Source organism: Nanorana parkeri, unplaced genomic scaffold (assembly GCF_000935625.1).
Source record: "Nanorana parkeri isolate BGI_ZX_2015 unplaced genomic scaffold, ASM93562v1 scaffold179, whole genome shotgun sequence".
NCBI lineage: Eukaryota > Metazoa > Chordata > Amphibia > Anura > Dicroglossidae > Nanorana > Nanorana parkeri.
The window spans coordinates 888,943-916,480 of NW_017306447.1; the positions used below are offsets into that span (position 1 = coordinate 888,943).

Here is a 27,538-nt window from a genome sequence, read left to right on the forward strand (position 1 = left end):
GTCCTGCCACTTACCTGAGAAGGCCAAGGAGCATAGGAAATTCCTTTGCTCCTCAGTTCCATCTTGTGACAGTAATGATGATTCATTTATAAAACAATCCCCATGTGTCTGATGATATTTTAATGTCTATGTATATTGCCAAGCAACACAAAGGGGTTGATTTACTAACCTTATAAACACACCACTAACATGTATACACCTCTGTAGTGTGTTCCCTCCCAGCATGATCTATGGGTGGAATCTAAACACCTTTGTAGTGTGTACACACCCAGCAGGTGTGTTGTGCAAAGCCCTGCATGAATTTGCAAGGTGATCTTGTGTAAATTAGCTCTACGTTGTGTTGCTTGCGTTGATGAATGCAAGGAATGTAAATGCATGAGCTAACCATTTTTGTCTAAACTGTGAAGCAGCATTATATATGCATCATGTGCATGATTTTTCCATATATGGCATTAGTGGAAATATGCTTTTAGAGACTTTTTGGTTGATAAATACGTTTTGCTGTGTAAAAATCACACGCACCTGGTGCGTGCGTGTGTTTAGGTTAGTAAATCACCCCCAAAGTATTCATGTAGAAAGGAGATGGCGCTGGGATCTAGAGGTTTCAGATCGCCAAATGTTATAAAAGATTTTGCCAGACACAGCACTCCCCAGTGCAGTTTCATTTCAATTTCATTTTTAATTTGGAGGCATTAAATGATTGTTCATATAGGTTTATATAGTTGCTGGTGAATACGCTATGCCTAAATGCAAGGAGTGACACTGCATGCTGATTCATTCACTCCAATTTTGTTTTTGTTTTTTTGAGGTTTTTTTCTGGAGACACATTGTTGGATAACTTTAACAATTGTATCATATTAACCATCCTGGGCATACTGTTGCTGGTGGCCACCAGTCACGATTGGGATCGATATTATATTGATATATATATATATATATGGTGTTGTCCATGATTATTGCATTTGTACAGAGCCATGTGTAGGGTACTTTTTAGGATTTTAGATGTTTGTCCAATGTGTATTTATGCTGTTTGCAAATTTTTGGAATAAAACTATTTTCATTGAATATAAATTGATATTCACTATCATTCTATGTTGGGATCTCTGTTAAAGGGGAAATAGACTTTTGAATATTCATTTAGGAGATCCACATATATTTATTTATTGTTTCTAATGTGCAGCCCCCTTCCCCTGTGTATACATGCATTAAATGATTGGTTGTGTTGTTAATGGGAGCTGTCATGTTACAGTACCTATAACTTGCAGGTTGGCTGAAACCCTACTGGATTTCCCTCCAAGGTCTCCGGTACACGTGTAGTGCCCGCTGTCACTGAAGTCCACGTTTAGAATTTGTAGGGTGGATTCAACGATCCAATTTTTTTCAATGAATTGATATTTCTGGTCTTTTGTTACCTTTTAGAAGATAAACACTGTTAACTACAATTCATTTCCTACTTAAGCTAAACATATTACAAAACTTTTTCTTTCATATTACATTTTTTCCTGCGTGTTCCCACGTGATTTGAGAGTTCATGATAGTGCTAATTGATGTACATTTAATCTCGAAGGATTCCCCTTGAATTCTAATATTCTCCAATGATGACAGAGTGACAGATGGGAAATCTTTAGGAACTATACAAAAATAAATGAACAATTAGATTTTTTGCTTCACAGCCATCATAACCAAAATTATACAAGGCCCATTTGAAGTATGACAATAGATTACATTAAAGTAGAATTGCCAAAATACCTAATTATATTGGTAAAGTTAGTAAAATGTATTCAGTACACACACTTTGTATGTGTTTGTCAGTTCTGCCTTGAAGCACTGGGGTTCTCAAATCCTGGCTAGGACTCTATTTGAATGGAATTTGCATGTTCTCCTGAATTCCGGTTCCCTCTGACACCCCAGGGACATGCTGGAAGGTAAATTGTGTTCTGTCTAAATTGGCCTACTATGTGTGTGAATCAGACCAGGCCTGTTTCTGAGTGCTGATGACTGAGTGCACTAGGTCTAACTCCTGTGCCTAGATTATGTTTGTTATGTTATATCAGTTATGTTAAGACAACCAGCACAATTGCTGTAACAGGAAAGTGGAGGTAAGAATATGAAAATAGTTTATTGTTAGTATAGTATCTGACTGCACATATATATATTTTTATGACTGCCTTTGGTCTTTAACTACCTCAAGCCTCATTAAAAAGAAAGGTTCAGCTGACATTTGGGAACATTGCTCAGAGCAGAGCCTGTGGAGCTGGCAGGACCGGATTTCCCACAAGGCCACCAAGGCCCTGCCTCGGTGGAGCTGGCAGGACCGGATTTCCCACAAGGCCACCGAGGCCCGGCCTTGGGGCAGCAGGAAGTAGAGGGGCAGCACAGTAGCCGGGTGGGTAGTTTTGTTTCTACATTTAGCCCTGCTTCGGGCAATTGAGGAACCCGGCCTTGGGGCAGCAGACAGAGTAAATCCGGCCCTGGGAGCTGGTGTCCCTGAGTGTGCACACATCTGTGAGTAGAGAAGTAATAGTGGACTGGAGTAATAATCCACCTTCAACTTTAACTGCTGTAATCGTGAATATGCTGTGAGTAACCATGAGAATGTGGTAACACTAAAAGTGTGGCATCTCAAGGAAAGACTTGTAGTTGAAAGGCTAATGCTGTGTTTTGTTGTTCATATACCCCCAGCAAAGGAAGATTGATAATGGTTTGCTGCCTACTGAAAAGGAAGAAACCCTAAAAGTGGAAATTACCAAAAAATAAAATAAATATATATATTTATATATATAAGAGTTTTGCCTGGACATAGCTTTATATCTCTTGTACTATTCCTTAGATCATCCCTAAATACTTATAATGGAATTTCCAGCTTACCTTCATTGACAATCAGCTTAATTTTGCTGGAGCCTTTGGGAAACCCTTTCACCTGACAAAAGTAATCTCCTTCATCAGCCATCTGAACATTGTAGATGTAAAATCCTTTCTTAGCATCAAATGATACATTGGGGCTCCTATCAATTAAAGGTGTTAAAGAAATTTCATGTAGGGCAAGAGATGGATCTGTTAACAGACATGGAAGAAGGGCATCTTCATCTTCATCAATACGCACTGTGTTTGTCAATGTGTTCCACAGTTTTGTTGCATCTATTAAAGAAAGCATGAACATAACTTGGTGTTATTTCAGTGGTTTTTAGGGTCCATTCACACTTATGGTTTTTAATGCATGTTAACGCATGTGTACAGGTTTGTTTTTTGTAAGTGTATAAACTGATATTTAAAATAATTATATCTATTATTGTCGAAAACCATTATCTAAAGAAGGACGGTGTCTTTAGAAAAAAACTACAGCAGCTACAAAAAGTCTCTGGATATGCATAAAACTGGCCATACACCTATCAATTGTTTCCGTTTAACCCGCGGGCTGAACGAAAAAAATTCCTCCATCAACACAAACAGCATGTCGATCGAGGTACCGCCGGCACCTGTCAGAATATCCGGTCAGAGAGGGCAGCTCATTGGCTGCCGGCTCTGATCATAGAAAGATTTTTCAGCTGACTCCTTCAATCAGTTGATTGAGGGATGCCAGGCTAAAAGGGAGCCGACAGCCCCACACACTGCGAATTTCGGCCAGTATATAAAAAATATAATATGTGATGGAGCAAGCCTCAACACTTTCTATCTAAGGGCTTTTAGAAGATGCTGTAGATATATAAGAGCAGGCACCTTTAGAGAATGGACTATATGCCTGCAGTGGTTTCTTTCTAGTAGTTTTTTATCTAGGGACACAAAACATGCATAGTCTGCTTATGCTCATATTGCCCCACCTGATCAGCTGACTTTTGTGGGGTACCGCATCCCGGCAGACCCCGCTGAACTATACTCCTTGAACTATGCCCCCTTACTATGCTCCATTGAAGATACTCTTCTCACGTGGATGAACCTTCACCACACCTGGTTTGGCAGAATAGCCCTCCTTAAAATGAACCTACTTCCTCGTTGCCTCTACCTGTTTCAAACCCTTCCCATTCGTCTCCCTGCCCTTTTCTTCAGCAGATTACGGTCTGCAACTCTACGCTATATCTGGAGGTGTCACAAACCACGGATCCGATACACAGTCCTCACAATGCGGAGGGAACGGGGCGGATTTGGAGGTCTATTTATCACACTTGATAGAGTGGTTTGATACCAGGGACCCAGCTATCTGGGTTTCCCTAGAGTGGGAATTGACTCCGACTCCTCTAACAAATCTCCCTTGGCTTCCATCTGCGCGTCGTCCCCCCAGTTCTGCACTGCCCTTTTTTCTTTCTTCGGTGCTCAAAGTATGGGATTCTATGATGCTTAAGTACAAACTGTCCACTCCTCAGAGCTTGATGACCCCAGTCCTGGCCCACCCGGAGTTCCCTCCGGGATGTGGGGTTAGGCGATTCCTAAGTTGGGAGCTAACGGCCCCCTCGTACATTTTCCGGGGCATCTGTGGGGGAACTCTTAAACCCCTGGCTCATTTTTTTGATCCTGACCCTGTACCGTTGGCTGCTTGGTTCGCTTACCACCAACTCCAACACTTTGCAGCCGTGAAGAGGGCCCTCCTTGCTTTTTCTCCGCATGGGAGAGAGAGTTGGACGTGGTACTCTCTGAGGAGGACAAGCGGAAATGCTTCTGCTTTACACATAACCTCTGCATGTCCTCAGCGGTGCAGGAATGCAATTACAAACTTCTAACCAGATGGTACAGGGCTCCGGCTAGGATGCACCAGATTTTTCCCTCGCTTCCGGACACCTGCTGGAGATGCCAAGCGGACGTTGGCACATTAACACACATTTGGTGGAGCTGCCCTCTGATTGCACCCTACTGGCGCACACGTATCTCACATGTATACTCGAAAATGACCGCTAGCGAACTCCATCTCACGCCCCAAATGGCCATACTGTCGATCTTTCCAGGGTCCATCTCCAAAGCAAAGAAATACCTCCTGAGATTTTTTGTTAATGCTGCCAAGGCACTGATCCCCAGGCATTGGAACTCCCAGGTGATCCCTACCTTGTAGGAATGGACAGCGGAACTATGCCGCATAATGAGATCTGAGGAACTGCTGGCCGAACAGGTCTGAGACCTTCCTGTCCAGATGAAGGCCCTGGATGTTGTTCATGGCATCAGATGAGTTTAGGGCAATGGCTTAGAGGCATGATCTATTCTCATTGAACACGTAATATCCCCCTACCCTCCCTTTTTCTCTTCCTTTTGTCTCTTCTTTTCCTCTGTTGTATCCTTGTCTTGTTTGTTGTGTGTCTATGTTATGTCGTTACTGCCAGGTGGCCTTTAGGTGACGCAATCTACCTCACCTGTTACTGGTATCTTGCCCTTCGTATGATATCATGTTTCTAGTTGGCTGCAGGAGGCCCAGGGTCTCACCCACCTCAGCTGAGTTGGTCTCATCCAGCATGGGCCATTGCACCTGAGTCCCCCTTGATAGGGCTAGGTATCTAGACGGGGTAAGTCTCGCTCTAGGGAAATTTTACATATTTGATGCTGGCATTCATTGTTGCCACGTTATTATTTTTTACAATGCGCACTTATTGCTGCCTTTGTAAGGGTGGTTTGTTCCCCCCTTCTTTTTTTGTATGTTTCTATGATTTATTCTTTGTGCAAAACTTTAATAAAAGATATTTCTGTAAAAAATATTGCCCCACCTACCCATCTAAAATTGCAGCATTATAACCATAAAAAATGACAATTTACAAAAGTTAGAAAGTTACTAAATATACTTTTACTACCTGCCTAGAACATCTCAGAAAAAATAAATATATAAATAAACAACAACAAAAAAGACGGAATGGCATAACATCACTTTTTTACTTTTAGTTACCTGAATGAATTTCTGTTTATCCAAAAAAAAAAAATACATTCATTGTACTCAATAAAATGACAACATGGTAATGTGTTACAATTTTACCTTCTCTGAGTCTTTTCAGTGAGTTGGGTTTACTATACAGCTCATTGATAGTGAAGTTCATTCAAAATGTTTTGTTTCTTTCACAAGAAAGACGTATAGACGTATGCCTATCACTGATAGTGGTGCAGTGAGGGAGAGTAACATCAAGGGGTGTTAGGGTTCTCTAAGAGAGTGAGGAGATATTGAGGCATGGCCAAACTATTAGGGAGAGCAGGTTGGATTTGATGGGCCACTTGGTTGTAAACTGGACTCCAGAAGGTGCTCTAGAGGGGTCATTAAGTTTTGCCCATTAGAAGAGGTGGTAGGGGAAAGAGAAAGCAGATAAGAAGGGCATTCAGGTGGGGGAGGGGAGGGAATTGAAGAGGGGGATGTGGAGGGGAAGGAAGGGTTTAGGAAAAGGTTGGATGTTTGAGCGGAGAGGGAGAAGATGAAGAGGAATGGAGGAGAGAGAAAAAGAAAGATGGGAAAAAAGGTGAAGGACTATAGGGCTATAAGAGTCCAAGAGTCCTCTACTGTTCAAATAGTTAGAAAGAAGTCATTTGTGTACCTGATCTCCAAGGCTGCAATACCTTAAATACTTTGAATTGTTTGTGTGTGTTACTCATGGTTCATTATACGATTAATTTACTAGACTCTAGCAATGGTTGGCAATGGTTAGCCGGGTGTGGCTCTAAAGATACTTGTAATTAAGGTTCTCTCCAACAAATTCCAGGGATAGGCTTATTAAGAAGATCTTCCCATGGATTGTAATGTCAATTAGTATTTAAAAGGAAGCCAATGAGGTTTTATATCCTTATACTTAATCTGTTAACTCGGAGTGTTAACCAGATGTGTTCCATGGTGCCTGGTTTAGGACTGCCCCTGAGACATGTAGATGGGTAATTGAATACATATTTGACCAGATGGGGAGGGTGTAATACCATCTATTGAGGACTGTAGCAATTTCCTAGTGCTAGGATGTTCCTAGAGGTTTTGGCAAATGTGACCCAGATCTCATGCCAGTCTGCTGGCTGGAATATTTCTCCCAGCTTTGTTTTCCATTTTGTTTGAAAAGTTGCTGGGCTATGTACTGTGGAAGATCTAATGGAGATGAAAATTAAAGAAACGAGGTCTGGAGAGTGTGATTCATTATGGCAATGCTGTTCATAAGCTGTAGTAAGAAGAGGAGATTAGTTATTTATGAAGTTATGTATTTGCAGATTAAAGTGTTCTCTAAATGGGATGTCATTGAAGTCCTGTAGCTGTTGAAAGGTTTTAATACCCGTGAAGGTCAGTAACAAGTAGATATGTTTGAAGCTGTGGTTAATCCACCATCTAAACTGGGATATATTCCCACGGTTTGGGGGAAATAGAGGGCAATTCAATATCCTAAGCAAAGGTAAATGAGGAGAAAGTAGTTTTTCCTGAATACTTGACTGAATCCCCAGCTTAGAGAAAGTGAGATAAAATTGGATTGAGCTTGAATGGGTGTTTCCGTGGGGGCAGCCAAAACAAGGTTGTTATTGGCTGACAGAAAAATCTTTTTTTTCAATGGACTTCTCCATCAATGATTGTACAGTAGACACTGGAGATAGATGTGTGGTGTTTGCTGTATACCCCTGTAAAAAAAATTTTGACAGTACAAATGTTACCTTTTACAAAGACATGCACTGATGCTTGTTCTGACGAATTAGTAGAGTTGGAACTGCATGTGTAGGTTCCAACATTGCTGTAACCGGCTTTTGGTATTTTTACTGTGTTATTTACTACTTGAATTTTTTTCTGAACAAGTAATCTCTGTTGAACATTTGTGAAATTCCATTTTGCATTTTCATTTCCAGTGCATGTTAAATTGAGAGGTTCACCATTCTGTACCACAATTTCATTCCCAGAAGGCTTGATAACCAATGAAGCTAGACCTAGAAAAGCAAGAAAACAATAAAGTGATGCAAACATAATACAAGATATTATATGACCAATATGTGTACTAAATGTGCAAAATTATAGATAGCTATTGTAATGTTAGGGGAATCCAGCAGGATCGCAGGACACAGGCTTTGCAAATAAAGTAAAGTTTATTAACTGAAATAGCTTCACAGCAGCAACATAACAACACAGGGCATCTTCACTGACCAGCTGGCCAACTCAAACAGCAACTCTTCAGTACAACACAAAAGAACAGTCTCACCGACATGAAGATTTCAGAGCTGCAATCGCAGTTTAAACAGTCCCAGACTTCCAGGGTAACTTTCCCAGTCTACAGATTTCAAGCAAGATAAGCACACAGCAGTACACAGATTCCCACTCTCCAATCTCCTCCACACTACTCCTCACCTGCTAGCTACCACTTCCTGTCTTTTAAACCCACTCTTCCTCCAGCAGGTGAGTTAACCCCGTCTCACCCTTCAAAGGGACCACAGTCCAAACAGAGGGGAAATATAGCGTCCTTCCAGGACCCAGCCGCGGTGTCCTGTACACTATACATATTTTAGTTAAATCCCAACAAAGAAAACAGTAAAATAAGAGCATTCAATTTCTTCATGTACATTTGGACACAGGTCAGGTTGGGTGTCCTTTCAGTTTGAGCCTGGATTCCTACATTTAAAATCTGATTATAGAGATATGGATAGAATAGACAGTATATACTGTAACAGTGATGGCGAACCTTTTGGTATTGCAGTTTGGGCGCTCGGGTTTAAGAAACGTTCAACATCACTGCCTAACGGCCCTGTACGGCTCTCACGGGGGACCTGAACGTCCCGGATCGCCTCTGTAGTCAGGCAGCGGCGGTGACCTCTAAACAGGCAGATTAGACGGCCGCTTGCGGGGGCCTCCCGGGGTCCTAGCGAGGAGGAAGCAGCCGTGTAACCTACCTGTTTATTGGCTGCCGCTGCCTAATTGTGACTGGCCCGGATCGCATACCAAGGCGATCCGGGTCAGTTGGATCTTTTTCAATTGGTGGTCCCTGAACGCAGTGGTGTATTCTGGTTTGGGGCTGCCCTAGGCAAGGCAAAACTTGGGCGCCCCCACCTCCACTAAATTTACCCCACCCCTTCCTGTTTAATACTTTTTGCGTGACCTGTCAGTCGCTGGCTACACTGCAAACACTGTATCCAGCTTTTGACATGTTCTGCTATTAGCATAGCAGGAAAGCTGTGGTCTCAGGGGGGCTTAGCAGGATTTGTGGTGAGCTCTGCGGGGTCTATGGTGGGCAGAGCCCACCACAGATCCTGCACAGGCCCATTATAAATATGTATATAAAAAAGGGTGAAAAGATTTATAAATAGACAATAAACATAATATGTCCGATAATGTCCCACTCCTGGACCGGCCAATTTCATAAACTGATGGGGAACCAGGAAGATATATCTCAATTGCCGGTATCAAGGTGAGTGATATGTCAGAAGAAGGGGAAAAAGAGGACCCCCGAAGGGAATGCACTCACCAGATGTCGGGGAAGTAAAGGCTGTCTTTTTCTCCAGAAAGGTGAAGGGGGTCAGTATTCCTATCCGTCATTTCCAATAGGATGTTGCGGTCCGCTCCCAGTCTTAATATATCCACAAAGAGAACTTTTATTTTAATCGTGGATTACTTTCTTGTGCAGTTTCCAAGGATTGTCCCAGCACCAGATCTCAGAAGGGGTGCGGATACCAAGAAGAACGAAAAAAACGTCTTATCCGTTTTATCCGTTAATAGGATCCGAGGAGATAAGGATAGAGAACAGAACGAGGAACTCGTAGTGTAATTAAAATTTATTGAGTCACATAGACGCTATGCATAGCGTTATTAAAAACAAATAGACAACTGCTTACTCGTCTTATACAAACCGAGGTGCAGATAATCGTTAGACTGTGGGTGTGCCGAAAAGTTACAGGCCCGCCTACCAAAAGGTAGGTAGGTAGGCGGGCCTGTAACTTTTATAACCTCTGCAGTGGTCAACAAACAATGCCCCTTGTCTAGTGGCAGTCCAGTGTTTAACTATAGTCAGTTTATGTTCACCTAACTGTATACAAATTACATTTTATATCAATTGTTTTTGCTTGCATACTGCTACTGTATGATATGCTTAATGTGTATGGTACATTATCTATTAGTCATAGTCAGCATGGCGTCTTAGGTTTCAGGCAAAGCAATGCAATAACTGCTTATACTTGTCTTTCTTGCAACTCCATCCAGATCCCCTGTGTAGAGACAAGAATATCTGCTGGAGCATACACAGAGCTTGGGAATCTCTCTCTGCCCCATGTCATACTGTTGGCACCCATTGATTGGCTGCTCAGGCACCCAGCACTGTATCATGGGAGGAAAGGGATTGAGTCACATATTCCCCCGTACCACTATAATTATACAGTCGGATATGGGACTTGCTATTCTGACTAGACCTTTTAAACATTGTGATGTTTGGGGATATTAGGAAATAAGGTAAGTAGACATGTGCGATTTGTTTTGTTCCGAATCGAAATTCGGACGAAATTTCGGAATTTCCGATTCGTTTTTTTCTGGACGAACTTTCATTTTTTGGATGAACTTTTGTTGCAGCATAGTGACATTTGAGAACAAAAAAACTTTTTTTCCCTATTAAATGTCACTTTGCTGCAACGAACGAAACGAAAACGAAACGAATACAAAAGAAACGAAAGTTCGTACGGATTTCCGTCCGAATCCGAAATCCGAAAAACAAAATAAAGCAAAATCCGAATCATAACGAAACTAAATTAAACACATTTTTTGCTGGTGCACATGTCTAATGGTAAGAGCTTTGAAGATGCAGTCCACTTGCAATGTCTTTTGTTTAAGAACTTGATAGCCCACTTTTATTTAAACGAAGGTTCACACATCCACATTGGATACCGTAGCAGGGGTTGCTCAGTACAGTATTCATGCACTGCTCCCAAACATTGGATTCAGGTATTCCATGCAATTTCCTTGCTACTAAATATTCCAGGGTCAACTATTAGTGGTATTATAGCAAAGTGGAAGCATCTGGAAACAACAGAAACTCAGCCATGAAATGGTAGGCCACGTAAAATGACAGAGCAGGGTCAGCGCATGCTGAAGTGTACAGTGCGCAGAAGTCACCAACTGTCTGCAGAGTCAATAGCTACAGACCTCCAAATTTCGTGTGGCCTTCAGAATGGCACTACAACATCATGGCACACTCACAAGCCAGCATGTAAAAAAACGTGTTTCACCACTAAGGTTAATAACAGAGGTTTGGATACACGTCTTCTGCAGAAAATGTGAAAGCCGCACAGCCGCGCCAAGGCACCTCTTATAGTGCGGTCCTAACTCTAAACTATGAGAGTCTCCATCTTGGAGCACATGGGGGCAGAATATTTCAAATTGGATGCAGGTTTGCCAGGAGGAAGTAGAAAGGAAACAGTAGAAAGGTATCAAGGTATGCTGGCTTGTGAGTGTGCCATGATGCCTTTCTACTGTTTTACTGTTTAAAGCCCATTTCGTGTGCACCTTACTGTATAGCTGGTGACAAATTGTTGAGTGCGTTTGTCATTTGTTTTGCGTGTTCTCTGAAGTGACGAATCACACTTCTCTGTCTGGCAATCCGATGGACGTGTCTGGGTTTGGCGAGTGCCAGGAGAACGGTACTTGCCTGACTGCATTGTGCCAAGTGTAAAGTTTGGTGGAGGGGAATTATGGTGTGGGGTTGTGTTTCAGGGGTTGGGCTTGGCCCCTTACTTCCAGTGAAGGGAACTCTTAAGGCATCAGCATACCAAGACATTTTAGACAATTTCATGCTCCCAACTTTGTGTGAACAGTTTGGGGATGGCCCCTTCCTGTTCCAACATTACTGTGCACCAGTGCACAAAGCAAGGTCCATAAATACATGGATGAGCGAGTTTGGGGTGGAGGAACTTGACTGGCCTGCACAGAGTCTGGACCTTAACCAATACAACACCTTTGGGATGAATTAGAGCGAAGACTGCAAGCCAGGCCTTCCCGTCCAACATCAGTACCTGACCTCACAAATGGTCCAACATTCCCATAGACACACTTCTAAACCTTGTGGACTGACTTCCCAGAAGAGTTGGAGCTGTTATAGCTGCAAAGGGTCGGCCAACTCAATATTGAACCCTACAGACTAAGATTGGGATGCCATTAAAATTCATGTGCTTGTAAAGGCAAGCGTCCCAATACTTTTGATAATATAGTGTAAGTAACTGGATTCATAAGGGCATTTGGTGCACACAAAGTGGATTTATATCCTTTGTGGCTTTCGAGGAATAGATTTAAACAAAACATTTTTGTGCCCAAAGTTGAACTTTAACAGACCTAGTTTAGTAGGATGACCCTGCACCTCAAGGTTTCAATCAGATGCATCCAATAGGCTGCCTAAGAGACACTTCCCTGATGTTAAAGTGTCTTCTATACAGCAAAAGATGGAAAAAGGCATGACACACATTACTATTGCCCCTTTCAACCTGACATTTGTGGACTTCTTCTGGCGCTACCATACCTCACTATGGTATTAGTCTTGCCATTTAAATTTTAGGAAGTAACTCTAATTATGCAAATGCTGTATATGAGAAATACCATATTAAACTGACAACTTTGTGAAAAAAAAATACATTTACATCTTCTTCATTTTTCCAAAATCATGTAGCAAAAAAACGAAATCAAAAGACTCAGTCTGGGGTGCGGCCCACACCAGGGGACACCATAAGAGGGGGTGACTCCAAAATGACTGACAGTCAATTCTGTGTCAACCCCTCTGAGGGGAGGGCTTCCGATGATTCCAATGCTGAGCGGGCATTGTGCGCTTGCACACACTTGCCCGTGCGGCATTCCTCTTCCGACCACGCCACCAACCCACCGAAAATCGTCCGATTTAAAGTAACAATAATTAAAGTAACAATAATTAAAGTAACACAATAATTAAAGTAACAATAATCGGCAGGTGTATGGGCACCTTAACACTGAAAGGATTTCTGATTGGCTGGTCTAATTACCCCTTTGATAGTTAACTAAACAGGTTTTGACAAAATTCCCTACAGCTGTTCCTTTGTGTACAATCAACACCCTGAAAACAGGATGGTCAGCTGGTCAATAAACTTACATAATAAAAACCTAGTTAGCATAGGTGTGTTAAATAACATCAGCCAAAAGAATTTCCTGCAATACATGAGCATACACCCTACATATACCCCTAATATATCTACTTCAATCATAATTTACAACACCCGGTAGTATTTAACCCCTTCATGACTGAGCTAGTTTTCAGGTTCTGTTCATAAATGACTGACACACTTTTTACATTTTTGCTGTGTGATTCTTCCACAGCAGTAATATACTTTCTCACTAAATGTACCCACACATATTATATATAGTTTTTAGAAGACAGATAGGGCTATATATTTATATTACATATGTGTAATCAAAATAAAAAACTTTTTTTTTCTTGTCAGTTTATATCAAGCAATCACTATTGTATTGTTACTGTTTGATAAATTAACTTTTTTTTTACATTTTTGGCTATTAGGCTGATCAGAACTTAGGAACAGCTAATAATAAACTTAGAGACTGATCCTGACTTTAGTCAGATTCAGATCTCACTAAAAGCTCTTTGATCGTGCCTAGACAATCAGAACTGATACATTTCACTCAAAAGATATACATTGTATCTTTTGAGTGAAATGTATCTAAACATCGGGCTCTCGAGCTGTCAAAACAAATAGCAGAGAGGGGAGTCACTGCTACCATCCTGCTCTTTTCAGCTGTCAAATACGGGATCGCAAATTGCGGTCCTGTATTTGCATCTAACGGCTTCATTCTTTCATTAATGAAAGGAAGAAGCTTTTACAAAAAGCTTAATTATTTCATTAATGAATGCCTCAATAATGAGGCATTCATTAATGACTGGTAAATGCTGAGAATCAGCTGTTACCAGCATTGCAAAGCCTGATATAACTCGTCACGTACAGTGTACATGGCCAGTCATATAGGCACAAAGTGCCGGGACGTACCCTGTACGTCTCCCGTCACGAAGGGGTTAAATACCATCAAAAGAAAGCTCTACCTGTCTCAATAAGGAATATAAAATGAATTTGCTTATACTATTGCATGAGTAAATGTCCTCAAGCTATTGCAACACTGAAAAGTGGATGAGGTAGTTAAGCAACTAAGGCATTAAATGTTTTGAATGTTTCACTGAAACATTATTGTTTACAAGAATTGATTAAAAGTGAAAATAGTTTGACAATGTAATCTGTTTTCTGTTCAGCTTTCACATCAACAAAAGCAAAGAGTGTGCAATATTAAAATGCATCTAAACCCAAAACCAAAAATGTAAAATATTGCAGCGTACTAATCCTTAAAGCAGGGGAAATTATTATTACCCTTGCAGTAGGGCTACAAGGGTTAGCTGCTTGTTTTGATCTAGAGAGGACAATAACAAAGCTATACTCACCCTATCCTCGGTGCCGGCCAGCTGTGACAGCAGTGGAATGTCCCTCAGCATCCTCACGTTCTATACACAGTGTATAGAATATGTTGGCTCATGGACCTTGCTGCAGTGGAGGGGGATAAAGGCTCCAAGGAGGGGTCTAAGCTAAAAGTCGACCAGCTCCGGAGATCAGGTGAATATAACTTTGTTATTTTCCTCCCTAGACACAAACAAGCACTTAACCCTTGCAGTGCAGGGGTAGAGTGACAAAATGCAGTGCAGCACCCCGCCCATCACACCTATGTTGTTATAACATCAGCTCAACAGCGCAGCTCATCACAGTATGTGTGAACGGGCCCTTAGGGTGGCTCCACTCTATGGAGGAGAAACGCAGCCACCCTTGGACAGCAGCATTGTCAAACTGTGAAGAGCGCAGTGTTACATCCACCAGCAGATTTAAATGGACTTGTCCAAGCTGAACTCCAGCTAACACTTTTGAGCAGTTAAATCAAAGGTTTTCCATAAATGACTAAAAGATGATTGTAAGCACCACCTTTGGCTTTGTGGGGTCTCAGAAGGCTGTGAGAGGTCTAAGGAGGCTGTGCAGGGCTTTAGATGGCTGCGTGGGTCCTAGGAAGCTGTGCAGGGTCCAAGATAGCTGTGTGGGGTCCAAGGTGGCTGTGCGGGGTCTTTGGAGGCTGTGTGGGGTCTCAGGAGGCTGTGTGGGGTCTCAGGAAGCTGTGTGGGGTCTTAGAAGGGCTGTGTGGGGTCTCACTCGGGGTCCGGTTGGTCTTGCGGGCAGGTGTGGGCAGCGAGGTTTCAGGAAGCAGGAGTAGATGCTTGGCCAGCACTGAAAAACAGGCGCTGCAGTTTACAGGAAGGCTGCCGAGGCCCCTGTTTGCTACAGCACCAACTTCCATTTAAAAATGTTAAGTGCCGGTATGAGGGGGACACAGAGGACCAAAAAAAAACAACTGACAGGAGATAATGAGGAACAAGGAATTGATACATCAAGCTGGTCTTCTGTCTCCAGATGCCAAGGACTTAAAATACCATTATACAACAATACTTCTTTTTTTCTAGCTTCCTACTTTCTCTGTCTTAATTTTTTTCTCACTTCAGTTATACTGCTTTTCCTTTCATTAACCACATTTAAGCCCTTGGTGACTCTCTTCTACAAACCTCCTTTTTCTTCAGTAAAGTATGTCAACTGTCACAGCTAAATTGTTCTCAGTGGTGATTTAAGCAAGGTTAGTGTTCTTTCAGGTACACTTAAAGTGACACTAAACTCAGGAGTTAAATCCTAGAAATGCATTTAAAGGATAACTATGAGGTGAGTGCTTTTCACTCACCTCATAGTTCTAGCCGACCTGTGACAATGAGACTGTCACAGGTCGGCTCAGTAGATCGGGAGGTGAGCGAACATATACCGGCGTTCGCTCACCTCTCGATCCTGTCACGGCTCTCTGCCGTGACAGGGGAGGGGCTGGATTCCCCCCTCCCCGCTCCGATCTTCCAGTGCTGACTGGCGGAACGGACGGGGAGGGGGCGGGAACAGCTGGCTCTGCCTGTGGATAGGCAGAGCCAGCTGTCAATCACGCAGCTGGGCGGATCCAGACATAATTGTCGGGATCTGCTTCAGCTGCGGCGTCTCAGTATACCGCGAGCTGTAGCTCGCGGTATACTGAGCTTAGGGTGACGGGAGGACGCTAGTTTGTGTCCTCCCATTACCCTAAGGAGAACTATGGGGAAAAGCCTTAACCCCATAGTTCTCCTTTAAGTACCTTAACTATTAACAAAAATCTATCTTATTTGTGTATCACTCAGCTGTAGATCCTCAAATCATCTCTGAATTGGTGCTGACACTGTCCTTCCTTCTGGAGGGTGGTTACTTTTGTTCCCCATGGTCCCTGTGTGTGTTGTAAAGTAGTCACCGCTCCACTCTCACTCTCATAATGGACTACAATTTCAATACAAATCAATAAACTAAACATGAGATTGTAGTCCATCACGGGAGCAAGCTTGGAGCAGTACACATAAGGTCTAGTTTTGTTCATAGTTAGGGTACTTTAATGCATTTTTAGGATTTAACTCTTGAGTTTGGTGCCACTTTAAAATTTGCTAGCTTCAGACTATACTGTATATATTTACCAGTGTCGAATTGTCCATTACATCAATCAGGAGATACCCAGCTGAAAACAATTAAATGGGCCACTACAACATTTTTTATTTACTGTAGGCAATACAAAGAAAAATAATTTTGTTCTGAATAATAACAGGATGTTCTGCATAGAAACAGTGATGATTAGATGCTGGTAAGGCTCCACATATCGGTCAGCGTTTGGTCATCTCATTGACCCTGTGCTATACTAAGATCAAGGCAAAGAATGCATATTATTATTATTATACAGGATTTATATAGCGCCAACAGTTTGCACAGCGCTTTACAATATATGGAAGACATTACATACACAATACAATTCAATACAAGATGGTAAGGAGGGCTCTGCCCCTGAAGGGCTTACAATCTAAAAGGGATATAGTATAGTCTACAGCAGGGGTCAAAATTTCAAGTCCTGAGTTACTAGCCAGGCCTTAACAAGGTCTGCTGCAGGCCTCACTAATCACTTTGTTTTAGACCCAGAGCTCAGTGAAGAGCTGGGGCTGAAAGAATGGAGAGCCCAGCAGGAGCAGCTGCTCCCACGAGTCAGGTACGTGGTCTGTGACTGCAAGCCTGACTGAATTTCCACTCGCCTGCACTGCATTTCCACTCGCCAAATGCGAGCAGGCGAGTGGAAATTTTGAGCCCCGGTCTACAGAATGTGTACAGGCTGAGATTAATTTCTCTTACATTACTATAACAAGGTTAACTGAGAAGCAGTTAACCTTGTTATAGTAAGAAGGTAACCCAGAAGTATTTTAGGATAAACCAGTCCTTTCAACATATTTTAGAGTTTCCAAAGTTCCACTCTGGACCTGCAACATACCACAACTAGAAGTTACCTTTTGTCGGGCTTAAATGGTCGAATTGTGATAAAGGAATCCAAGATCAATTTTTATTTGAAATATTACAAATGGTATTCATTTGAAATTGAATCCAGCTCTTGCACTATGCAGAAAATAACTATTTTGCAATGTTTACAAGAAGTAAAACCACAGCTTTTAGGGAGAAGACTTTTCAAGTTTTGAAAACTCAGCAACATTTTCTCTGAACTGGTGGAGACAGGGAAGTGAGAATTTAGGGCTAATGGCAGAGTTGAGGGAACTTTTTTGTGTACCCAATAAATGCGTTCTTACTTTGTAACACACAGGAAACATGTTGCATTAGGAAATTGCATTATTATCCACATCATCATGGCCTGACTTCTTCTTTCACACTTTCCCACCTTACATTTTTTTGTTTTAAAGGTAAAGTGCCTTTTATATTTCAATTTTTTAAATTGGTAAAATATTAAATAAAATCATTAAATTTTTTAAGTATTATTAAATCATAATAATTTACATTTTAAAATATTAAATACAATAATTTAATTTTGAAAGTATTATTTTTCAAACAATTTCATTTTCCAAAATTGAATTATAAATTACGTTTGAAGCACTATTTTTTTTTCTTTAAAACACTTCTTATTAAGCTTTTGATATATTACCCGATGAATTTAAATAACCTTTGAATTCATTATTCCTATAATGGAAAAAGCAGACAAGTTATTATCCTAACACTCCGTTTAATAACCTATTAGAATCAAGTTAGGGGCATATTCAGGTTGTCCATTATCCTGCAGTAAAACCTATGCATGCTATGTTGTGCATGAAAATTCAAGCAGAAATCCCATTCGTGCCTACATAGTTAGTTCACATCCATCTGGAGAAGATTAGTGCGTTTTTAACCAACTAGGACCTTGTATGCACAGTGTATGTACTAAAACATATCTAAATACCTTGGGTGTACTTATTACTCCCTAGTCCTTCTCCCTTATTGCAGCTGTTCTGCTGCTAAAATTTGCATTGTAACAATATTTACCGTTACTACGTAATTAAACTTATTGTTTGATGTCAGAGGAGTGTCCTGTGATTTGCACATAAGATCAGTTAAAACAACCTTAAAAAAAAAAACAATTTTATTTTTCTATTTTTAACTAAATTATTTTTTTCTGTTTTGCTCCTTGTAGACCCCAATTGGCCCTTGTTAATACCTTTTACCCCTTCTCCCCTTGAGTATTTATTTTTGCAAATTGATTTGTGTTTAATTTTTCACTATTCATATGTAATTTTTTTTTGTCATTATTATTTGTCTTGTTAATTTGTTTTTGTAATACCACATTACAAAAAATGCACAAGATTTAAAAAAAAAAAAAGGTTGAAGGTTCTCATTCATCTAGGTCATGGTATATCTGTTAAAAAATAAGTCAAGGCAACTGACTATATTTTTCTTGAAGACGTTTCACTGGTCATTCCATTCTGAGTTGAGAAAGCTGGTTGGATGACCAGTGAAACGTCTTCAGGAAAAATACAACAAGTCCAGTTGCCTTGACTTATTTTTTACAGATTCATTTATTTATGGCCCCTTGGTGGAGATGTGAAAATTGCTCAGGTCCATAAGAGATATATATAGTGCACAACAGGTGCTGCTCTCACATTCCACTATAATAATCTCCAACGTCCCAAAACAGATGAGGAGGGAAGTGTGGAAAACATCTATTCACCTTCTTTTCCCAATGTGCAAAATTCTGTGACAATACTTTAATGACGCACAATGGGGGGTAGGCTTCGATTTTTTAAAATTATTTGTGTCTCTTAGTGTATTTTTGTACAGTAGGAAATAATACTGAATGGATCTATTCCCCACTCTTCTGCAGTTGATTAATGTTTTCATGCAAGCGAATATCAAGATGATAAGAAACAGGGCAGCCTCCACTAAGTGATGTTTACGTGTCGCATACCAATATATGAAAATCTGTGAGATCAATGTTTTACATACCTAATTAGAGAACAATAATTAATTAAAATAGCATTATAATGTAATGCAGTACTAAGAGATACAGTTTTTTTTGCAAGAATAAAAAATATAAACTATATATAAGTATTTTGTTTCTTTTGTTATTGTAAATAGCTCTTATAAGTAGAAACCACTTTAATTGAAAAATATAATGTGTCCAGTGGTGAGGTCCATAACCTGTCATCCCCAGTAGTCAGCTTCAACCTGTTAAGCTGGCCATGAACAGTTTGTCTGTCATCTATAGCACTGGACCTACAGCTGCTTCCTGCTTGAGTTGCCCAGGCGAAAGAAGCAGCACATGTGAAACTCACTACTTCCTCTTTATGATGCTTATGATGACCCTCTAAGACAGTCATAAATGGTGTGATTGTAAGATTAACTGCAGCAGCAAAGTAGAATGGGCCCTTGAGCCCACATGGCTCATTCTTAAGCCTGCTTCTTTAACCCCGACAACACATTTCTTTTACTTGCTCTTTTTTCTTAAATATACCATTAAAAATGTTGGCAACCTGTTTGCTAAGTGCAAAGAAATCTTATAAATTGCCAAGATCTTGTGCATTCTGCAGTGTTATTCCAAGCATTGTTATCAGCCCTGCACAATTTTCCTCTGTGACTTACAGAACACTTCCCCCTGTGTTTTGGAGATAATGAGGGGGGTGTGTTATGTAATCCTAATTCACTTCAGTGAGTGTACTGTACAGTATCAGGCCACTAGATGAAAGCAAAGGGAAAAAAGTCTAAAAAATAAAACTAATACATCCACCATATCTAAAGACTGGTTATCCTTAATATATTTTGCTTATTGGGTTATATACACTTAGACATAAGATCATTGTTATCCTATCAGGCCAAGATTATGCAACAGACACTACCGACTAGTCATTCTTTGAACAGGTAATTGGCAGGGCTAAATTTTGCCAGCCAATCACTGAAAAAGTAATGCTATAAAGTGGTGCCAAGGGAAATCTGGCAGTTGTCCTGCTGCTTTCATTCATTACATGGACGCATATGATCCAGCCATTCAAGTGTGCATGTTCATGGAAAGGGTGCTGGATAGAATCCCACATCAGGTTTTCTGAACTGATGTCTTTGGTTAGCGTTTATTTCACCATTTTTCAGGATGAAGTTGAAATTGGTAGTAAAAATGACATGGAAAGAGTAGGTTGGGATCGACACCTCACAGATCTAACTTCTGAAACCAGGAGGTAAGCAAGCAGCCACTTTCCACCTAACCATGAATTTGTTGGGTGGAAAGTGGATGCTGTGTGACCACAAAACACGCTACATGATACTTTTTATTACCGTAGCTCATTTGTTATTACTGTTCTTACTATGCTACTAAGTTAATCACTATTAAAGTGGTTCAACTAAATTTCATGCAAAACAAAAACATGTCACCAATTTATTTAAGAGCTTGTTCAACACCATGTGCAGAGACCTGCCTTTTTCTGTACATATAAAAGTAGGTCTCTGGAAGGGCACACAGAAAATAATTGTTTTCCATGTGCCCCGTTAACACCAAAATGCTGGTGTGATAAACAGTGTGGAGCTGTGCAGAATTAGGCAGCATGCATGCATTTTCCACACACATGAACTGATGTAAAACACGCATAAACGCTATGTGTGTAGATAGATAAGTACGCAAGTCCTCTCTAAACCCACATAATGAAAGAGGAAGTGATGACCCAGAATATGGTGTGAATATACGCATTAAAAACCCAGATGAATTGATGTCAACTTTCAAAAAACGTACACTAAGCCCAATAAACGGACCCTGCAGAATTACGAAACATTGCGTTATTTGGATGAAGATTTGTTGTGTGCTGGTGAAATGTTCTCCATTTCTTAAAAAATTACTGAATCACATGTGGAAAATGTAAAATTGTGTATCTGAATCTGCAAGTGAAATCTGTGCATTTCTTTCATCCGTTTCTATATGCGTATGGTGTGATCGAGACCTTAAAAAAGTATCAAACTTCATTATAAATTGTTACCTACTTTGGTTCTGCAGTTACAGAGATAGGCCAATCCAGTGCACTGGTTAAGTGTGCATTCACACCTGAATCTGAGCCAAAAATGCGAGTCAACCTAGGTACGTTGACTTGAGTTTGCATAGTGCGTTGACATCCGTTGTGTTTTTGTTTTGTTTTTTTGGTTTGATTTTTACACCAAGCTATATAAGGTATTCATTCTGCCTTGCGACTCATGTTAGCATTTCACACCAAGTTTTCAGGTGGTGGGGGTCCTCTCTGCACACCTTACAGCAGTCCTGGCCAAATAATAACGATGGTGCTCGCAATGACTATCACGGATGGCACCGTGCAAAATACAAAGTAAAAGAAACAGGTCACCAGCACTCGTTTAGAATAAATATGTCCTTTTTTAATGTACAATTGTGTCACTACAATCAACAGAGCCGACGTTTCGGGGCCGCACAGGGTCCCTTCTTCAAGGCAGTAAAATTGTGACGTTTGGCAGTACAATTATGACAAAGTAATGGTATTCACACACTACATATATACCCCATATAATTAGTGAATAATTGGTAACCACACCCTCACTAATGTCAAAAAGGCGGGAAAAAACGCCATCTTTAAAAGTCAAAATCTCACTATATAAAAAAGGGAGAAAAAAACATATTCAAATTCATTTAAGATAACAAGTTAACTGTACCCACAATCTGATGATCCAAAGGAACGCTGCGGTAGGTGGAGTGTCCGACATCGCTACGGCAGGTATGCACAACAGTCTAGAGACAACGGCATTATGATCCAGCATCTCCAGCCACTATGTCCGGCATCGCCCCTCGTCATAATATGTCGGCGCGTGCAATGCGCGTCATGGTTACTAAGGTGATGGAGAGATACAATTCTCGACCATCATACGGCTTAGATGCCGAGGCTGCATATCTCAATTACAACCTGGGTGTGGGAAAAACAAGAGAGCTGATGTCCACACTATACATATACCGCAATGAGCGTTCCAAGATCAGAGTGGGGGAGAAAACAAATTATATAATAATAAGTATAAAATAGAGGTGTGCACAAAAAGAATGATATTAAAGGAGATAATGTATTTACATTTACATATAAAGGACCAAGGCAGGGAACATACAAACCGAGTGATACAGCGTATATACATGACATATACACCAAATAAAACCTGAAAACAAAACAGAGAATCAGCCCAAGAATCACAATTTTACTGCCTTGAAGAAGGGACCCTGTGCGGCCCCGAAACGTCGGCTCTGTTGATTGTAGTGACACAATTGTCCATTAAAAAAGGACATATTTATTCTAAACGAGTGCTGGTGACCTGTTTCTTTTACTTAAATCTGCAAGTGAAATCTGTGCATTTCTTTCATCCGTTTCTATATGCGTATGGTGTGATCGAGACCTTAAAAAAGTATCAAACTTCATTATAAATTGTTACCTACTTTGGTTCTGCAGTTACAGAGATAGGCCAATCCAGTGCACTGGTTAAGTGTGCATTCACACCTGAATCTGAGCCAAAAATGCGAGTCAACCTAGGTACGTTGACTTGAGTTTGCATAGTGCGTTGACATCCGTTGTGTTTTTGTTTTGTTTTTTTGGTTTGATTTTTACACCAAGCTATATAAGGTATTCATTCTGCCTTGCGACTCATGTTAGCATTTCACACCAAGTTTTCAGGTGGTGGGGGTCCTCTCTGCACACCTTACAGCAGTCCTGGCCAAATAATAACGATGGTGCTCGCAATGACTATCACGGATGGCACCGTGCAAAATACAAAGTAAAAGAAACAGGTCACCAGCACTCGTTTAGAATAAATATGTCCTTTTTTAATGTACAATTGTGTCACTACAATCAACAGAGCCGACGTTTCGGGGCCGCACAGGGTCCCTTCTTCAAGGCAGTAAAATTGTGACGTTTGGCAGTACAATTATGACAAAGTAATGGTATTCACACACTACATATATACCCCATATAATTAGTGAATAATTGGTAACCACACCCTCACTAATGTCAAAAAGGCGGGAAAAAACGCCATCTTTAAAAGTCAAAATCTCACTATATAAAAAAGGGAGAAAAAAACATATTCAAATTCATTTAAGATAACAAGTTAACTGTACCCACAATCTGATGATCCAAAGGAACGCTGCGGTAGGTGGAGTGTCCGACATCGCTACGGCAGGTATGCACAACAGTCTAGAGACAACGGCATTATGATCCAGCATCTCCAGCCACTATGTCCGGCATCGCCCCTCGTCATAATATGTCGGCGCGTGCAATGCGCGTCATGGTTACTAAGGTGATGGAGAGATACAATTCTCGACCATCATACGGCTTAGATGCCGAGGCTGCATATCTCAATTACAACCTGGGTGTGGGAAAAACAAGAGAGCTGATGTCCACACTATACATATACCGCAATGAGCGTTCCAAGATCAGAGTGGGGGAGAAAACAAATTATATAATAATAAGTATAAAATAGAGGTGTGCACAAAAAGAATGATATTAAAGGAGATAATGTATTTACATTTACATATAAAGGACCAAGGCAGGGAACATACAAACCGAGTGATACAGCGTATATACATGACATATACACCAAATAAAACCTGAAAACAAAACAGAGAATCAGCCCAAGAATCACAATTTTACTGCCTTGAAGAAGGGACCCTGTGCGGCCCCGAAACGTCGGCTCTGTTGATTGTAGTGACACAATTGTCCATTAAAAAAGGACATATTTATTCTAAACGAGTGCTGGTGACCTGTTTCTTTTACTTAGCATTTCACACCAGACTGTTGCACTGCATTGTGCTGAAAAAATGTAGAGCCTGCTTAACTTTTTTTTTTAGTGTAAGGCAGCACAACGTAACACAATGCACTAGTGTGAGCTACTCCCCTTCACAGCCATTCATTTTCAGATGTCCTTGCATTAGCATCTGTGATGCCAAAATGGATGCCAATGTATCTGGTGTGAATGGGGCCAAAAAGTGAAAGATAAGTGTGTGTGAGGGGGGATCTAACTTCTCTATAATTACATGATCAGTCCCAGCATTGTGATACCAAACATTGCACATCTGGTGAACCCCGAGGTGTACAGCACCCTTGGCAAGTATCTTACCAAACATGGAGCCCTCACTGCTTGCTTAGGGCAATCATCTGGGGACTGCAGTAAGCAAATTGCAAGAGCAAGAGATGAAAATACTGGGAGTTCCTGCCAGTGAGTACTACTACTATAGTTACACAAAGAGTGTTTTTTGGTAATTAAAAAAAAATCCTAGCGCTAGTATGAAATACAGGAGTAATTTTATTGACAAAATGGCATATGTTGTATTATAATGTATTGATTTTTTTTAAGACAACTGAAGGTTTCCTGTAAAAAGATAAAATAATAGGAAAACTTTTTTTCACTGTGACGATTGTGCCATCCTAATTTCCAGTGACTCATTTTAGCCAAGCAAACATGGTATAGTCAATGGACAGGATGTCTGGCAAGTCAATAAGGGAAGCTGAATGAAAAAAGGAACACCTAATTATAGAATGTACCAAGTTCTCTAACCTAAACATTGCCGCAACTACAGTCATGTAACATAAAAGTGACACTGGACTCAGGAGTTAAATCTTAAAAATGCATTCAAGGTCCTTGTTAGACATACGTAGTGTAGGTGTATTCAAGGGTGGCAAGTCAAAGCAAAAATATAAGAAAAAAGACATCTTAAATGTTGTGCTTTGATGCTGAACCTACCTATTCTTACAAATAATGTTATGGCCTTCAAAAGTAATTAGGACCAGGATAAGTGTTTGAAAGGTGAATGTTAGAAAAAAAGATAAAGTTATGTTCACTTTGAATACTCAACCTTGTGCTATCAAAAATCCAATTTTTAAATTCTTCTTGCACAGTGTAGGGACTTACCTTAAATCATGCCTCTTAATCTGATCTTATTCTTCCTTACTGTTTTTAGCTTTCCCTCCAGCGCTGCTGCGGGTCTCCGATCCAGCGCCCACTCCTCTGTCCTCTTCTCTGATGTACTACGGAGTCTGTGTGGGTGCACGCTGCTCCATATACTTACCTTGTGTCTCTCCTCGTCTCCCGAACATCTGAACTGTGCATGCCTCCACCCCAAGATCCTTTGCGGCCGCCCGAGAAATTTTCATATGTTCGGACGGGAGCGTGCGGCAAAGAAACAGGTAAGTTTAAACTTCTTTCAAAAGGTTTTTTTTTTTTTTTCGTTTTTGCATATATCTACTGCTTGCTAGCAGTAGATATATGCAAAAAAGTGAGGTTTTAAATCTTAAAAAAACATTCAAGTACCTTAACTATTAACAATACAGCATTATATTTGTGTATCACTCAGCTGTAGAGCCTCAAATAATCTCTGAATTGGTGCTGACACTGTCCTTCCTTCTGGAGGATGGCTACTTTTGTTCCCCATAGTCCCTGTGTGTGTTGTAAAGTAGCCACCGCTCAGATCACTCACGTGATAAACTACAATCTCAATACATATTAGCTAACTAAACGTGAGTTGGTAGTCCATCATGGGAGTGAGCTTGGAGCGGTGAATACTTTACAACACACACAGGGACCATGGGGATCAAAAGTAGCCACCTTCCAGGAGGAAGGACAGTGTCAACACCAATTCAGAGATGATTTGAGGATCTACAGCTGAGTTATACACAAATAAGATTCATTTTTGTTAATAGTTATTGTACTTGACAGTTTAGTGTCACTTTAAATCTAAATAACTGTCATGGGAAAAGTCATTTTGATAAACAAGTTTAGCAGTTACAAAAAAAAATGGCTATTATGTACTCACCATGAAATCCTTTTCTTGGAGTCTATTAGAGGACACATGAAGGCATATACTGTTGAAAGGGATTTTACTGGGATTACAAAAATTATATTTACTTATCCATTAAGAGACACAGGAAATCATATACTGTGGGGCTGTCCAAAAGCAGTCCAACTGAGGTGTGGGAAACAGCACACATAATGCTAACAGACCCACAACATAAAACAACAGAACTGAGGACTGCCTGCAGCTCAAAGAAGCACCTGAAGAATCTTCCACCAATGCTGGCCTCAGTTGAAGCCTAAACATCGACCTTGTAAAACGTAGGATAGCGTGCTAACAGAAGACCAGTTGGAAGCCTTGTAAATCTGAGAAACAGTAGCCTGTTGTTAAAGAGCCCAGGAAGCACTTACAGATCTAATTGAGTGTGCCTTGACAGGAAAGGGTGGCACCCGATCCTTCAGAACATGAGTTTGATTGAAAGAAATGTTAAAACAAGAAGCTGGTTCACACTTATAGAGACCATCAGGAATATCTTTTGGAATGAAGCAGTTGCTGTGAGACAGACTCTCACAGCCTCAATTACATTCCGGCAATGGAGGAAAATCTCCTTCTGATGAACTAAAACATAATAAAAAGATGAAAGAATAATGCCCTGGTTGAGGTGTAAGGCTGAAACAACCTTAGGAAGAAAGAAAGTTCTAAGCTTCAACATCACCTTGCCCTGGTGAAAGACCATACATTACTCTTTAGAGGATAAGGCCACCAGCTCAGATACTTGCCTCACAGAGGTGATGGCAAAAAGAAACTCCACCTTATAGGTAAGAGTGGAAAGGTGAATTTCCCTAAAAGGTTCAAAAGACGGTGTCTGATGCACCGAAATGACCAAATTCAGATTCCACTGAATCACAGGGGAATAAAAAGAAGTTGCCACATGGAAGGCACCCTACAGAAATGTCTTGATCCAAGAATGGAAAGTCAGCGGTCTCCAAAACAAAATGGCCTGACCCTTTTAAGTTTTTCAGACAGATTTTAGTCTGGACTGGAGTCTGAGGCCATGGAGTAACCAAATTAATTTTCTTGTGAACATGAGCAACAGGAAGGAGGAAGGTAGGAAGGTATTTTCTCAATGCTGAATGGTGGGACACTCCTCCCAGCAGATGACATTAGCGCTCAATCCCTCTGGAAATTTGAAAGTGCTTAGTGGTCCAACCAAACAGCGAGGTAGCTCCCAGTGCTCAACCCAATTGGGCTAGCACTGCGGAAATGCCACAACTCTGGAGCTAGAAAAGACCTCCACAGCTAACTTTTACCAGTACTGTGTCTGGAACATGCCACAAGCCAAACTGTGTCCGAAGGTCAATTTCAGGCTAATCCTAAGTCAGGTCCAACGCAGCAGTATCCAAGTAGCTGCCATTCAGAGACCAACTCAAGCAACAA

The 27,538-nt window shown here is 40.8% G+C and overlaps 1 protein-coding gene across 1 annotated transcript in view; it reads right to left on the minus strand.

The window, feature by feature from the left end:
• Positions 1 to 27,538, minus strand: part of CSF1R (colony stimulating factor 1 receptor) — a 71,517-nt gene that overhangs the window by 33,467 nt on the left and 10,512 nt on the right. The window contains exons 2-5 of the mRNA XM_018554945.1: positions 7,576 to 7,842; positions 2,869 to 3,138; positions 1,495 to 1,631; positions 1,253 to 1,412 (exon numbers count right to left, since the gene is read on the minus strand). Coding sequence (XP_018410447.1) covers positions 1,253 to 1,412; positions 1,495 to 1,631; positions 2,869 to 3,138; positions 7,576 to 7,842 — 834 coding nt within the window. The remainder of the gene's footprint in view (positions 1 to 1,252; positions 1,413 to 1,494; positions 1,632 to 2,868; positions 3,139 to 7,575; positions 7,843 to 27,538) is intronic.